Genomic DNA, 15,206 nt, shown 5'->3' with positions numbered 1-15,206 from the left:
TTTTTTTTTCCTTTTGGATGACTATTCTGGCTAAATAAACTAATACTCAGATTTGTAATCTAAACTGTGATGAGCAAAATCCTAAAACACGTTTCCCATAAGACTTGAGCAAAGTGCTTAGGTGTTAATATTTTCAGGAGAGAGGATTTCTGTCTCCTCTGCCCATTTGTGCACTTCTTAGTAAAATACATTTCTGAGGATCAGAAGGAAACTTCAAAATAAAATGGCTGCAACGGGAAGGGTCAGCCAACAAAATTGCTTTTCCTTTGCTTAATTGGAAATAGCCAGTAGCTAACACTGCTGGTGGAAATCTCGGGTTTTCCTTTAAGATTTAAAACTTCATATCTGAGATGGCCACTGGTTTCAAGGAATAACTGTCACTAACCCTGTATTCCTAAAAGACTTCCTTCACTCCCACTGATAAATTCTCAATATTTATATATTTTATATGTTGGGAAGAATACATAAATGATTGTATAAATGATGTATATCATAGATATATATAGCTTAATGCTATTGTTAAGTAGGTGCTTTTTTATTTTTACTTTTTAAAAAAGGTGCTTTGTCTCCTTGTGATTTATTCCAAGGGATAAGTTAACAAAACATTATTTTCACTTGTTTGCAGAGTAGAATTTTCATAGATGATTCATATCATAGCAAGCCAAGTTGTGATCTGTCAGGGTTAGTGGCAGAGCCTAATCTTTCAGGGCGTTCACACACTTTAACCTTCTCTTCAGATGAGGTGAGTTTCAGTGTGTCTCTGTGTGTTGTTGATGTCACAATTCAGACCACCTTGTCATTTCAGTTTGTCTGACATAACAATAATAGGCATTAGTAATCCTAGCCAGATTTTGGCCTGTTAAATTCAATACATTATTTTTTTTCTTTGTCAATATTACCATTTTCTGTGGAGTTTTGTAAATAAAATAATAAATGTGTAATGCATTTATTGCATGTTTTTCTAAATATAATAAATGATATTTTTCGTTAAATATTTAAATGAAGTGATAGTTTTATCAATTATTTGTTATAATTTATTTTAAAATAAACAGTAGTAAATGTTACAGTCCATATAAAAACAAAACCATCATTTAGAAAATATATCTTTGAAAAGATAAAGACATTTATCTTTTCAAACGTGAGTCCAATACACAACATTTTAAAATTGCAACCCAAATCTATGATTTATTGATTCTGAGTAGCTCTAATGAATCCAATATACTTCATAAGGAAGCTGCTGGTAGGATTGATATGAATGGCATGTAATGGCATTTCTAACAGAATACAGAGTTCTCAATTGCTATTTTCCATTCTAAGATGCTTCTTCAGTCTTTGGACCATAAGGTATAATTCTAGCCGTTGAAATTATTTTAGAGTCTTTTTGAAGCCTTTTTTTTTAAAGTGGGAAAATTGCGTCTTTCAGAATTATGCAGGATTGAGTGAGGGCTTTTATTTTGTTTTTGTTTGTAATAAAAGATAAGCTTAGCATTTGCTGATAAGTGTTAACATCCCTGCATGTAGTTTACTCTAACACAGACATGTCAAACACAAGGCCCGGGGGCCAGATCTGGCCCGCGAAGTGGTTTCATGTGGCCCGCGAAGCCATCCTGGAAATAGTGAGGGAACGGCCCCCACTGCCTTGGCCCTGGCCCAGAGACCCTCCTTCTGCCAGAGACCCTCAGATCTGTCCCACTCCTGCCCAGGCCCCCATAGGCACCCTTGATGCGAATGATGTAGAGCTGGCCACGCCCACCCAGTAGGCCATACACACTCTAGCCATGCCCACCCAGTAGGCCACGCCCACCCTGGCCATACCCACCCAGCCCCCTGAGGGCAACCGCAATGCTGATGAGGCCCTCAATGAAATTGAGTTTGACACCCTTGCTCTAACACAACATTTTTGCTAGTAATTTCTTTTTTTATGCTCTTGGGGCTTCTTTGTAAGAATTTTATTTTGGACTTTAATTCTCCCCCCCTGTATCTGTGTCTTCCAGTTGTCTTACGAGTGTTGTATTTTTTGAGCAGTTTAATTATTTTTGGCTCTTTATTTTCTTTGTTGGAAACAGGAGTTGATTTTGGTTGGATGAGAATGATGGTTCCATACATGTTTTGTTTAAAATTATGGCTTTCCTATTTAAAAAAAATAAACTGAATTCTCTGGTTTGCTTGATACACTAAAGTAGGGAAAGGCAATCTGTAGCTTGTACACTGCTTATCGTCTCCAAGCGTCTCCAATTTTGCAGTATGTATTGAAATTTGGTAATTAACTCCTGAATAATGGTACTGTAGCCAAAAAATTAAAATGGGATTGGCCCAGCTATTTAACTCCCATCTTACAACGTGTTAAACACAATGAACAAAAATACTTTAAAGTTTACAGCAGGGGGCCCCAACCCCTGAGCCATAGCCCACTACTGGGCTGTGACCTATATGGAATTGGGCTACGCAAGCAGTGGGCCAGCCCATGCACGTGCAGCCCTTCCACGAGTGCATAAAGGCTACGCATGTGGGTTGGCTCACTGCTCGTGCAGCCCAGTTCCCCTCTCCCCCAGAGCCGGGCCACCAAGCCACAAAAGTTGGGGACCACTGATTTACAGTACTAGCTGATTACCTTTATCTGAATGTTTCTTATTGGCCAGACATACCAGCTTGTGTGATTTGACTCAAGTTGTGCTTTAACTCATTCTAATTCATGTTATGGCTTTATGCAATGTACAAGCTAGTTTATACTTCAGTCTGAGCAGGGCCACCAAGATTAATATAGTAATTGAGTTTAAACTGGAAGCATTTTAGACTTCCTCTTTTGTCGTGAATTTGAAATGAATGGCATATCTTGGTCCAGAAAGAACATGCAAACTAAAATAGTAGATTACCAGTTTTTAGCAAACAAGATGAAATTCCAGGATCAAATGTGTTGATCAAAGTATCAGCTATTGGCTAAAAGTGTAATCTGCTGTAGGAGAAATATGTAAAGTAATATGGGTTTACTGTTGCTAGAAGTGATACTAATGACAAAGAATGTGGTCTTTATCCCTTAACAATATCTTCATGAGATACTGCAAATTAGGGCAAACAAACCAATTCTCCATTAAAAGAATACTTTGCAGTTAATTATATGTTAAAACCAATATAGAATTATGTATATATAACTAAGCATTACAATTGCTTCCATTGGCCCATTCAATGAATTAACAGAAATTACGTGTCTAAGTCAAACAGTATAAAAATGGTTTCAGATTTTTTTCTTTTATTTTTTTCTAATTGGTCCATCTTTAAGTTCCAGGAAGCTTTGCAATCTAAAGCCAACAATCATAGATTTCTCAATCATTATTCTGTACTTAGAAGACCAGAATCTAAAGGGTTTTTATGATTAATTTCAAATTATTTTTCTGTGTTAGACCAATTTAATTATATAATTAGTGAAGTTAATAACAGATGTACAGTTGCAAAAAAAGTATGTGAACCCTTTGGGTCCTCTCCCCCCTCCTGTTCAACATCTATATGAAGCCACTGGGCGAGCTCATTCGTGGTTTCGGGGTGGGGTATTATCAGTACGCTGATGATACCCAACTTTTTCTCTCCACCTCGAACCAACCCAGCGATGCCCTCGACGTGATGTCCCATTGCCTAGAGGCGGTCCGGGTTTGGATGGGGAGAAACAGGCTTCGACTCAATCCCGCCAAGACTGAGTGGCTGTGCATACTGGCATCTCTGATGAACCAGTTTTGTCCATCTTTAATTATGGGGGATGATGTGTTACCCCCCGTTGATAGGGCTCGCAACCTGGGCGTCCTCCTGGATTCACGGCTCACTTTGGAAGATCATATAAGAGCTGTGACCAGGGGGGCTTTTGCCCAGGTTCGCCTGGTGCGCCAGTTGCGGCCCTATCTGGACCAAGATGCCCTACGCACAGTCACTCATGCATTCGTGACCTCCCGGTTAGACTACTGCAATGCTCTCTACATGGGGCTGCCCTTGAGGACCACTCGGAGGCTTCAGCTGGTGCAGAATGCGGCCGCGCGAGTTGTGATGGGAGTTTCCCAACACTCCCATGTAACACCTCTCCTCCGCGAGCTGCATTGGCTTCCGGTTGCCCTCCGGGTGAGATTCAAGGTGCTGGTGATGACCTATAAAGCCCTAAATGGCATGGGTCCAGGTTATCTTAGGGAGCACCTGCTGCCAGCATCAATCTCCCATCATCCTGTGCGCTCCCACAGGGAAGGCCTCCTTAGGGTGCCGCCGGTCAGTGAGTGCCGGCGGGTTATCCCTAGGGGGAGGGCATTCTCCGTGGGCGTGCCTGCCCTGTGGAACGACCTGCCTGTGGAACTCCAGACCGCCCCTGACCTTCGTTCATTTCGCTGGGACCTAAAAACCTGGTTGTTTGATTTAGCTGGCCTGGACTGAGGGGTTTTAAATTTTTAAATTTTAAATTAAATTTTAAATTTGGGCTAACGTTATTTAATTCTATTTTAATTTTAACTGTATTTTAACTTTTGTACTTTTTTAACTGTTTTTAACTTTACCCTTTAAACCGCCCTGAGTCCTTCGGGAATAGGGCCGTATAGAAATCTAATTAATAAATAATAATAAATAAATTACGTGGAGTTTTGCATGAATTGGCCATAAAATGCGCTCTAAACGTCATGTAAGTCACAACAATAGAAAAACACAGTCTGCTTAAAATAATACTACACAAACATTAGCTGTTGTCATGTTTTAATTGAACATACCCTGTAAACATTCACAGTGCAGGGTGGAAAAAGTATGTGAACCCCTAGCCTAATGACTTCTCTATGAGCTAATTGGAGCCAGGAGTGAGCCAACCTTGACTCCAATCAGTGTGATAATATTGGATGTGTTGCTGACAGCCGTCCTGCCCTTTAAAAACACACACCTGTTTTGGGTTTACTGGTCTCAAGAAACACTGTCTGATGTGAACCATGCCTCGCAGAAAAGAGCTCTCAGAAGACCTACGATCAAGAATTGTTGACTTGCGTGAAGCTGGAAAGGGTTACAAAAGTATCTCCAAAAGCCTTGATGTTCATGTGTCCATGGTAAGACAGACTGTTTACAAATGGAGAAAGTTTAGCACTGTTGCTACTCTCCCTAGGCGTGGTCATTCTGTAAAAATGACTGCAAGAGCACAGCGCATAATGCTTAATGAGGTAAAGAAGAATCCTAGAGTGTCAGCTAAAGACCTACAGAAATCTCTGGCACATGCTAACATTTTTGTTGACACATCTACAATAAGGAAAACATTAAACAAGAATGGAGTACATGGGAGGACACCACGGAGGAAGCCATTGCTGTCCAAAAAAATATTGCAGCACGTTTGAAGTTTGCAAAAGAGCACCTGGATGTTCCACAGCACTACTGGCAAAATATACTGTGGACAGATGAAACCAAAATTGAGTTGTTTGGGAAAAACACACAACACTATGTGTGGAGAAAAAAAGGCACAGCACACCAACATCAAAACCTCATCCCCACTGTAAAACATGGCGGAGGGAGCATCATGGTTTGGGGCTGCTTTGCTGCCTCAGGGCCTGGACGGATTGTTGTCATTGATGGGAAAATGAATTCTAGAGTTTATCAGGACATTTTGCAGGAAAACGTACGACCATCTGTCCGCCAACTGAAGCTCCGCAGAGGATGGGTGATGCAACAGGACAATGACCCAAAGCATACAAGTAATTCAACAAAACAATGGCTTCAACAGAACAGAATACGCCTTCTGGAGTGGCCCAGTCAGAGTCCTAACCTAAACCCGATTGAAATGCTGTGGCATGACCTTAAGAGAGTGATTCACACCAGACATCCCAAGAATATTGCTACACTGAAACAGTTTTGTGAAGAGGAGTGGTCCAAAATTACTCCAGATCGTTGTGCAGGTCTGATCTGCAACTACAGGAAACGTTTGGTTGAGGTTATTGCTGCCAAAGGAGGGTCAACCAGTTATTAAGTCGAAAGGTTCACATACTTTTTCCACCCTGCACTGTGAATGTTTCCATCTTACGTTCAATTAAAACATGACAACAGCTAATGTTTGTGTAGTATTATTTTAAGCAGACTGTGTTTTTCTATTGTTGTGACTTACATGACGTTTAGAGCACATTTTATGGCCAATTCATGCAAAACTCCACGTAATCCCAAAGGGTTCACATACTTTTTCTTGCAACTGTAATTTATCAAACTGTTCTTGGAAGTGCAACAGCCTCTTGCCAGGGTTTTGGCAAGTTTTGTTCATTGTCTTAATGAGGCTCACTTTGTGCTGTTACGCACATAAAAAGAGCATGGAATGTTACTTAACTTCAAAAAAGTAACTGACTCATCTATTCAAAAGATGTTAACGTTTTATATGGAGAACAATGTAAGGAATGGTCTCAGAGATCTAATGATTAAACTTGTTTTGACACAGGTGTGTTTAAAAATCTTCAAGTTAAGTCCATTGTGAAAGCCTTGTAAGATTCTAAAACACTGGAAATTGTTTTCTAGTTTTAAAGTCAATAAAATTAAATTATTGTTTATTGGGGAAAATTGATTAATTTGATTTTACTTAATCAGACCATAGATGATGAACCTTCAGCTACTGGAAAACAAAACCAGTGGCACAACAGGCCCATTTCTGAATGGACCACACAACAGGTCTGCCATTGGCTAATGGGAATGAACATGGAGCAGTACATCTCAGAATTCACGAGCAGAAATATTGATGGGCAACAGTTAATGCTGCTTGACAGTGAAAAGTTGAAGGTAAGCCCATGTTTCTGTGTAAATCTATATTAGACTTGAGGTAATAGTATAAATTACAATTTTTACTGTATTTAGTAAATCCTGGGTGGAACAGTACCTTGTATTAAATGGATTTTTATTGCTGAATTATGCAGTAATATTCTTTCCCTATGTAGGGCTTGTAACATTAATTTGTGGTTTCTTCTAGAGTCTACATACTCTCTCCGTGTCAGAACAGAATAATACATTGAATATTGTATTTCCCTAAATGATTATATATTCCATAGGAAGGCAAGCCCAATATGCTTGCTCATCAATGAAGACATCCCATTTGACACAGTTGGTTTTCTCAGGAAACAGCTTGTTCAGGATTATGTTGTAAAACCATTTTAGGATTTACCTCCTAAACTATAGGAAACAATCCAAGCAAGTCTCATTGTATTCAGTGAGGATTATTCACTATTAAGCAGTAGATAATAATCTGTCCAAATTCATTTTAAGTTTTATTTGGGTTGAGAATTATAAGTGCATGATGTAATGTTAAAAAAAGCCAAAATGGGTTTATAGTCTTATCAGAGGTTGCCATCTGTTGATAAAAAAATATATTACATCTGTTTATAACATTACTATGATTTCATCTATCTTTTTAAAAAAAAATACAGCCCGGTCTATATGAGTGAGGTGTTTTCTTTTAATTTTGACAATTGTCCTGTGAAGTTAAGTTATTCCAGAAATTGCTGTTAGAGTGATCTTGATGACTGAGGCGGTATTGTTGTTGTTAGCTGCGAAGTCGTGTCCGACCCATCGCGACCCTATGGACAACGTTCCTCCAGGCCTTCCTGTCCTCTACGATCTTCTGAAGTCCATTTAAGCTCACGCCTACTGCTTCAGTGACTCCATCCAGCCACCTCATTCTTTGTCGTCCCCTTCTTCTCTTGCCCTCAATCTTTCCCAGCATGAGGCTCTTCTCCAGTGAGTCCTTCCTTCTCATTAGGTGGCCAAAGTATCTTGAGTTTTAGCTTCAGGATCTGACCTTCTAAACAGCAGTCAGGGTTGATCTCCTCTAGGACTGACCAGTTTGATTGCCTTGCAGTCCAAGGGACTCGCAGGAGTCTTCTCCAGCACCATAGTTCAAAGGCCTCAATTCTTTGGCGCTCAGCCTTTTTTATGGTCCAGCTTTCACTGCCATACATTGCAACTGGGAAGACCATAGCCTTGACTGTACACGCTTTTGTTGACAGGGTGATGTCTCTGCTTTTTAGTGTGCTATCTAGATTTGCCATGGCTTTCCTCCCCAGGAGCAAGCGTCTTCTAATTTCTTGGCTACAGTCCCCATCTGCAGTGATCTTGGAACCCAGGAAAATAAAATCTGTCACTACCTCCATTTCTTCCCCATCTATTTGCCAGGAATTGAGAGGGCCGGATGCCATGATCTTGGTTTTCTTAATGTTAAGTTTCAACCCAAGTTTTGCACTCTCCTTCTTCACCCGCAACAAGAGGCTCTTTAGTTCTTCTTCACTTTCTGCCATTAGAGTGGTATCATCTGCATATCTTAGGTTGTTGATGTTTCTTCCGGCAATCTTAATTCCAACTTTTGATTCATCTAGCCCTGCCTTTCTCATGATGTGCTCTGCATATAAGTTAAATAGGCAAGGCGACAGTATACAGCCTTGCCGGACTCCTTTCCCAATTTTGAACCAATCAGTGGTTCCGTGTCCAGTTCTCACTGTTGCTTCTTGGCCCACATATAGGTTTCTCAAGAGACAAATAAGATGGTCTGGTATTAGAATCCTATTTGTTTTCTATTGGCTACTACATTTGGTACATCGGTTTACTTACTTAGTCTCTGAATGATATTCCATTTTTACCCCTTCAAAATTCTCTGCCACAATACATTTTTGAAAGCTCCCTCAGAATTCGCAGCAGTCTGTGCATGGTAATAAAAAGCAGCTGCTATTTACAAATGTGAGAACACATGTTTAGAACTGGCCATTTGGTTTTTTAGATTCTATAGGACAACCTAATGGTTTTTAGAAGAAAAATTCTGAAAAGATTTTTTGTAGTCCAGTGCATATTAGTTACATTGAAACACATTGGGTTGAATCCAGACTTACACCTGGAACAGTGTAAGAATTTCAAAAAAACCAGTAAAGATTCAAAAATCATCATGACACTGTTAATAGGTTTGCTACATTTGTTTGTTTATGGGATTGGTCTAAAATGGAGTTAGTGATGTATACAATAAGAAGCCACAACCAAAGTAATCATATAACAACAACAACAACAACAATTTCTGGTGCCTGTAACTACAAGTAAGATCATTCCATTCCATTTTTACCAAAACTGGGTAAAAGCCATGACTTCCACCTTCCAGAAAGAGCTGAGTCAAGTACACCTAGATTGTGAGTTTTCTCTCCCTGGGGCCTCATTAAGTCATGATGAGCATTACAGAGGGTGGAGAGCATTACAGAGGGTGGTGAGCACAGCACAAGACATTGTGGGCTGTCCCAACACTACTGGATGACATCGCCAAGGCTCGTTGCCTTGGAAGTGAGGAAAATTCTCAGGGATGACTCACACCCTGGGCGGTATCTCTTTACTCTCCTTCCATCGGGTAGGAGATACAGGAGTATAGCCAGCCGCACCAACAGGCTGAAGAACAGCTTCTATCCATGGGCTGTTTGAACGGGATATAATTTTATAAACTTTATGCATGATTGACTTGCGAGGCTGGTGTGTTGTGCAATTAGCTCACATGGTGTAATAAGATGGTGGGTTTGTGTCACTGTAAGTTGGGGTGGGGGCACAAAAGGAGGCTCAGCCAATCTCGATGTATACATGGTTGTACTTTGACAATAAAGGTTCATTCATTCATGGGTTTCTGAATCCTCCTCCACCCTGTTTGGGTTAGGTCTGAGCGTGTTATTCCTAATCCAAGACCTGATAGCTTCCAAACACCAGTCAGATGTTTAACACACCTGTCATTTAGCTCAGAGTGATGATAAACAACTGGATATTGCCCACATATTGATGATTTCTTTTCGATAATGTTGTCAGTTACTTATGTAGAGGAAGCCATAGAAGTTGGACTTTATTTCTGCTATAGCTGATACAAGGAAAATATTTTAAAAATTGAAATATTAATTTTTTGTTTTATGAAAATTAATGCCACAATAAAAGACTCTTTTTTTTTACTGTATTCTGCTCTGCTCAACGTAACTTTTCTTTTAAAGGCTTTAGGAGTATCCAGTCAAAATGACCGAGCAACAATAAAGAAAAAAATTAAAGATATTAAAAAAACACAAGAAAAACTGGAGAAACAGAAAGAAAAGTTTCAGAAGAAAGAGAAGGAAGTGCGGAAAACTGGCAAATTGGTGGCTGCCGTGGAATCAAACTGCTAACATGATTTGATGCCATACTACTCTCTTCTGGAATAGCTGGAACTAAAGTAGAGCTATACCAGTATAATGCTTCAGTCTTTATTGAATAAGAATCTTAACTTGAGAAAATGTAACAACTGTATATTTCTGTACAATTATGGAGGGAAGAAAATGGTAGTTTTACAGTAACAAACTTAGTTTACCTCTGATTTCTATAGTCCTTTCCCATTTATACAGTTGCATTAAAATATTTTCAATTTTTATATTTAGATTATTAACTTGTACTAGTGGATATTAAATTAACTATTTTTAAGAAATATGTATATATATGTGTCTGGCTAATTCCCTGAAGTGTCTTTGGAAATGGCATATACAATTTTTAAAACACAAGATTACAAATTACAGTATAACAGGGGTATCTGGTGAACAGATGCTATTAGGACATTATGTTCTGTTGGAGATAGTTTGTTGCCCATAGTATTGTATAGAGAGAAATTAAGTTTTAAAAAGTAATAGAAAATTAATTTAATCTAATGAAATGAAGTGTTTACAATCTGTATTTTTCAGAGTTCATTTTAATTTCAAAGCATTGTAATAATATAATTCGTTAATATTTTCTAAAATACATTTTTCTATGTTTTGAATATGTTAAGCATGACTTCAAAAGTTATCTTTTATATACTTTTGTATACAATGTTTTTATAGTTCATGTGATAAATGTCAGAATGCATAACCCTTTCCTACTTAAATGTTTGGGGACCAAATGATATTTTTGATGATTTTTACATGCTGTTGGTCTTCTAGATTTACAATTTACAGATAGAATTATTCTCTCTCTCCATTTAAATTAAACATGAGGTATCTGCATTATACGTATTTACACTGTAGACTTCAAACATGTCTTTGTTTTCATGAATAATTATTTGTTCTGCAGAATGGTGTAAATCACAATTGGATTTGCCATTGAGCAGCAGCACAATCTTTTGTAAAATACACTATCTTAGAATGACACTTTTGAAAAACGGAATAAATTTTGTTCAAAAAATAGAAATCTGAATTTTGGAATGTTATTAACTTGTGAAAGCTGCACAATGATGTAATCTAATAAGCAAGCTGTTGAAAAAATACTGTTTCAAAGAACCCAAATCATGATTCATTTTTCACATAAGCTTTTCACATTTTCTTCCACAGAAAATTATGATCTTTTTGTTAAATCTGTACGTTTTGAGCCTAGAAAATCTATTCTTAGAGGGTGCTAAACTCACTTTGTGCCAGGGCTCTCTCCAGATATTCTTCATTTTAATAACTTTCTAGAAGAATAGTTTCTATTCTTGAAGAAAACCCATTCTCTGAAGAAACAATTGAAGCTGACGATAATATAATGGCACTCCTTGCAGAAATGGAAGGCTACCCTGGAATCAAATGATTTGACGAAGAATAGTCAGACGACTTGAAACATCTGAATAATGATCCAACAAATTCATGTCACTGTAAGAACATCATGGCAAACCAAATAGCTCATCAGCCGTTGTTAAATGGCAGGGTTAAGGGGAAACTTAAGAAATGCAGGCTTCCAAGGAAAATGGGAGGCCAGTGTATAATTATACTCGGCCTTTCATAGAGAAGAACCAGAAACAGCAATTCAAGATACGAAGATACGAAAAATGGGATTGGTTGATATTCATGTTGAACAAATAAAAAAATAGAAACTTTAATAAAACAATGGTGGTTCTCACTTTTTAATGCTTGTATGGCCTCAAAGTGTATTCCAATGACCTGGAGGAAAGCCCAGGTTTTTTTAATTTTTGAAATCTGGGAAAGAACCAAACAAGAAATTTTGTCCAGTTTCCCTCATCTGCCATCCCTTTAAACTCTTATGAGAGAGAATAGTTCCTGTTATTGAACTAACTCTTATTTACCAAAAGGCTGCTTTATGGTCAGGGAAGTCCTTCACAAGTCAGATACTTAAACTTGTCCAGCATATAGACGATGGCTTTCAATAAAGTCTAGTCAAAGGACTTATTTGCAGCTTATGACACAATTAATCACAGGAAACTCCTGAAATTATATAATACCACACACAACCTTTTGACTAACTGCACTGATTCGACCACTCAGTGGGTAGCTAACAGAGAGAATTAGAAAATTCAAATGACAACAATTTCATTCAGAATGTTCAGAATCCGATTGTCCACTACCCAGACTGTGAGATCAGATTAAATTTTCTTTTCACTTGTCTTTTGGGATGAGATTTCTTTCTGTTCTCTATAAAATGTAAATGTTTCGGTGCATAGTCATATATTCAGAGAAGCAGACTACAAACATTTCTTCTGACCAGAATGAACTGAAAATTCATCTGAAACAGGAGCTGTCACTCATTAAATACACTGTAGATCTTTTGTTTTTAAAAAAATCAAACTTTATTCAAAAATTAGTGTAATTTTTCTTACAAATCCAATGCTTCATATTACAAGACTAATATTCTAAAAACAAAAAGTGATTGCTTTCCATTTTACTTTTCAACTATAAGGATAATGATTTTTGTTGGTAGTACTATCAATGTGAGAAATTCCCCAAAAGGTGTATTTTTATTATTTTAAATACTGTATTAAATAGAAATCAAACTTCAAAATAGCAAATAAATCCATTTTGTAACATGAACAATTATTTTCTATAAACTTTCAGTAATCTGAATTGTCAAAACACCAATATTATCTTATTTCAATAAGGACAACATATACATATAACCTAAGGCCTATATGCAACTCTAGTGGTGTCTGTTAAACCTATTTGTATCATTTTCAGTCTGGCACATGGCAGATAATTTCATTATTGGATTATCAGACCACAGGCTTATTTGAGTACAATTGACATTTGTAATTCATTCAGGGATACATAACACTAATCCAGTCTTTCTCTGTTCCCTTACCCAAGATCATATTTTCTTGAGGTTCAAATGAACACCCAAGCTTGAAAAATTAACTTTTCAAGGGCCAAATCCATCTATCAAGCTCCTGATTGATGATTCATGTAACAAATTATTTCCTTCCAACAATGATTAATTAAATAATGTAGGCTTACGATGTACTGTAGCTCACTTGAAAACTCCAGCACTGATCTACCGGTTATTGAAAGGGTAATCTAATCCTGTGATTTAGTACATTTAGCTTAGTTTTTGATAAGAAGAAATGTAAAGTTTCCCAAAACAAAGGTAGCTTTAGCCTGCTATCCTTGATCATCTAAAATCCATATATATGTTGGCACTGTCATGTTTTAAGGCTTTCTCCTAAGTAAAAATGTGTTAAGGATTATGGCCTTAAGCACTGTAATTGAGAGGGATGTTCCTTAGTTGCTGTCTCTAGCCTTTCCATTATTCTTCTAACAATTGCCCTAGGGGGGGGGGGGACAGAACTCAAAATAGAAACTATTTTTTTCCACAAAACAGCCTGAACTTTTTCATAAGGAATTTTAACAGGGCTACTCTCAGAACTTTTTTCCCCCAAGAAATTTCAACAGTTAGCCTAGAAGTGATCACCAATTTCCATTTTTTTAAAAAATAAAAAAGCATAATGTAATGTGTTTCGTAACACTCGCGCCAAGACATTTAAAATGCTTTGCGTTCAAAATTGCTTTTTCAAGTTTGCTAAACATGGAACAAAAAAGCCGGTTTTCCACACCTTTGATCTACCTTTTCTTTCATTCTCCCAAACATGGAGCTTATAATGAAGGCAGTAGTTCATAACGCAAGGGACACAGGCTCCATCTCTGCTATTGTCTAAAGCTATTTCAGCAGGAAAGAACCAGTGCAAAGAAGGTTGGTTTATGGGCCAGTAGACAAATGAGATTTATTTTGGACAGAAGGAAGAGAGGTAAGCATGATGAATTTTAAAAATTCCTTGTAATGGAGGTGTTTCTATCATTTTGTTACCTTTCTGCCATGAATGGCTGACCCGAGTTCACTGACGGTGCTGCCTCACTGGCCTCTGTTCTATGGCTATGCTGAACAATTGTTTTCATTATTGACTGGAAGTTTTTCAAAACATTTTAAACATGGCTATTTACTCTGTGGTAAGAAGCACACAGGATGGACTGCCACCACCTTTGGTGCTTCCAGGACAAAACAATGAAGCTAATTTGAACTGCCATTGTTCACTGTGGGGAAAAAGATTCCCAGTATGTGAAGTTTTGTTCCATCAAAATCTATTTGAAATGTTCTATCATAACTGCAGATGAGGATAACTGCATATCATCTGGGGACAGTCTGCCTGAGTAACTGGGGAGTATGAAAAAAAATAATAATGAGGGATATAAAAAGGTGCATGTCTAAAATAAAAAGCTTGAGAATTGAAATCACTGAAACACAACAAAGTACAATAGAAGGAAATTAACTAATTTTAGTATTGAGTAAACGGTTCTATTTGCAGGCAGAAGCTTATTTTATGTATCTATCTAGTGACTGTAACTGCTTTGCACCCTTGTTTTAATTATCCTTATTAGCTATCTGCAATAGTTTTTACGATCCAGGGCTCATTTCGCTGGGAGGATGTATTTCATCTTCTGACCAATATTTTTTTTAAATTATTCCTTCACGAATCCTGATAGAAGACAGAAAGTTGTCTCCTATCTCCAAGTGGAGTGGTACAATGACTACAAACTAATGCTCAACAACAGCCTCCTTGATGAAAGAAACCCAAAGCTGTAACAGGCATTTTTTGCAAAGGGGCTGGTTTTGTTTTAATTTCAAAGTTATGTTGTTTCGTTCTGCACACAACCCATTCTGTACTGATTGGTCTGAAATTCATTATATATCATCTCCTTATATGGTCTCCTGAATCTTTCATTTCAGTCTGTCAAGACAAAAATGTTCTAGCAATCTTTTGACTTGAAAATGGGTCCTAAATCCAATCTGCAGTGGTGTGGGGCTTCACATCACTCAAGATGTGTGTGATGTTTTCCCAAGTATCGGCCGAGGGAGTTAAGCCAATCTTCTTCTCTGTGTCCTACCAAGTCCAATCATATTCAATGGAACTTATGATGTAATGCAGGGGTCTTCAAACTCGGCCCTTTTATGACTCATGGACTTCAACTCCCAGA

At 37.8% G+C, this 15,206-nt stretch overlaps 1 protein-coding gene across 3 annotated transcripts in view; it reads left to right on the top strand.

Moving 5' to 3' along the window:
* LOC310636734 (neurabin-1-like) overlaps positions 1-15,148 on the top strand; it is a 61,256-nt gene extending 46,108 nt beyond the window's left edge. For all 3 annotated transcript variants that reach the window (XM_083356821.1, XM_083356820.1, XM_083356822.1), the window contains exons 17-18: positions 6,565-6,753; positions 9,966-15,148. In XM_083356821.1, the coding sequence (XP_083212947.1) occupies positions 6,565-6,753; positions 9,966-10,133 (357 nt within the window). In that variant the 3' untranslated portion in view covers positions 10,134-15,148. The remainder of the gene's footprint in view (positions 1-6,564; positions 6,754-9,965) is intronic.
* Positions 15,149-15,206: the final 58 nt, after the last annotated feature.

The sequence above is a fragment of the Vipera ursinii genome (genome assembly GCF_947247035.1).
Source record: "Vipera ursinii genome assembly, chromosome: 1".
NCBI classification, from domain to species: Eukaryota; Metazoa; Chordata; class Lepidosauria; order Squamata; family Viperidae; genus Vipera; species Vipera ursinii.
Note: the sequence above shows the minus strand (reverse complement) of the source record. Positions and strands in the feature narration are given on the sequence as shown.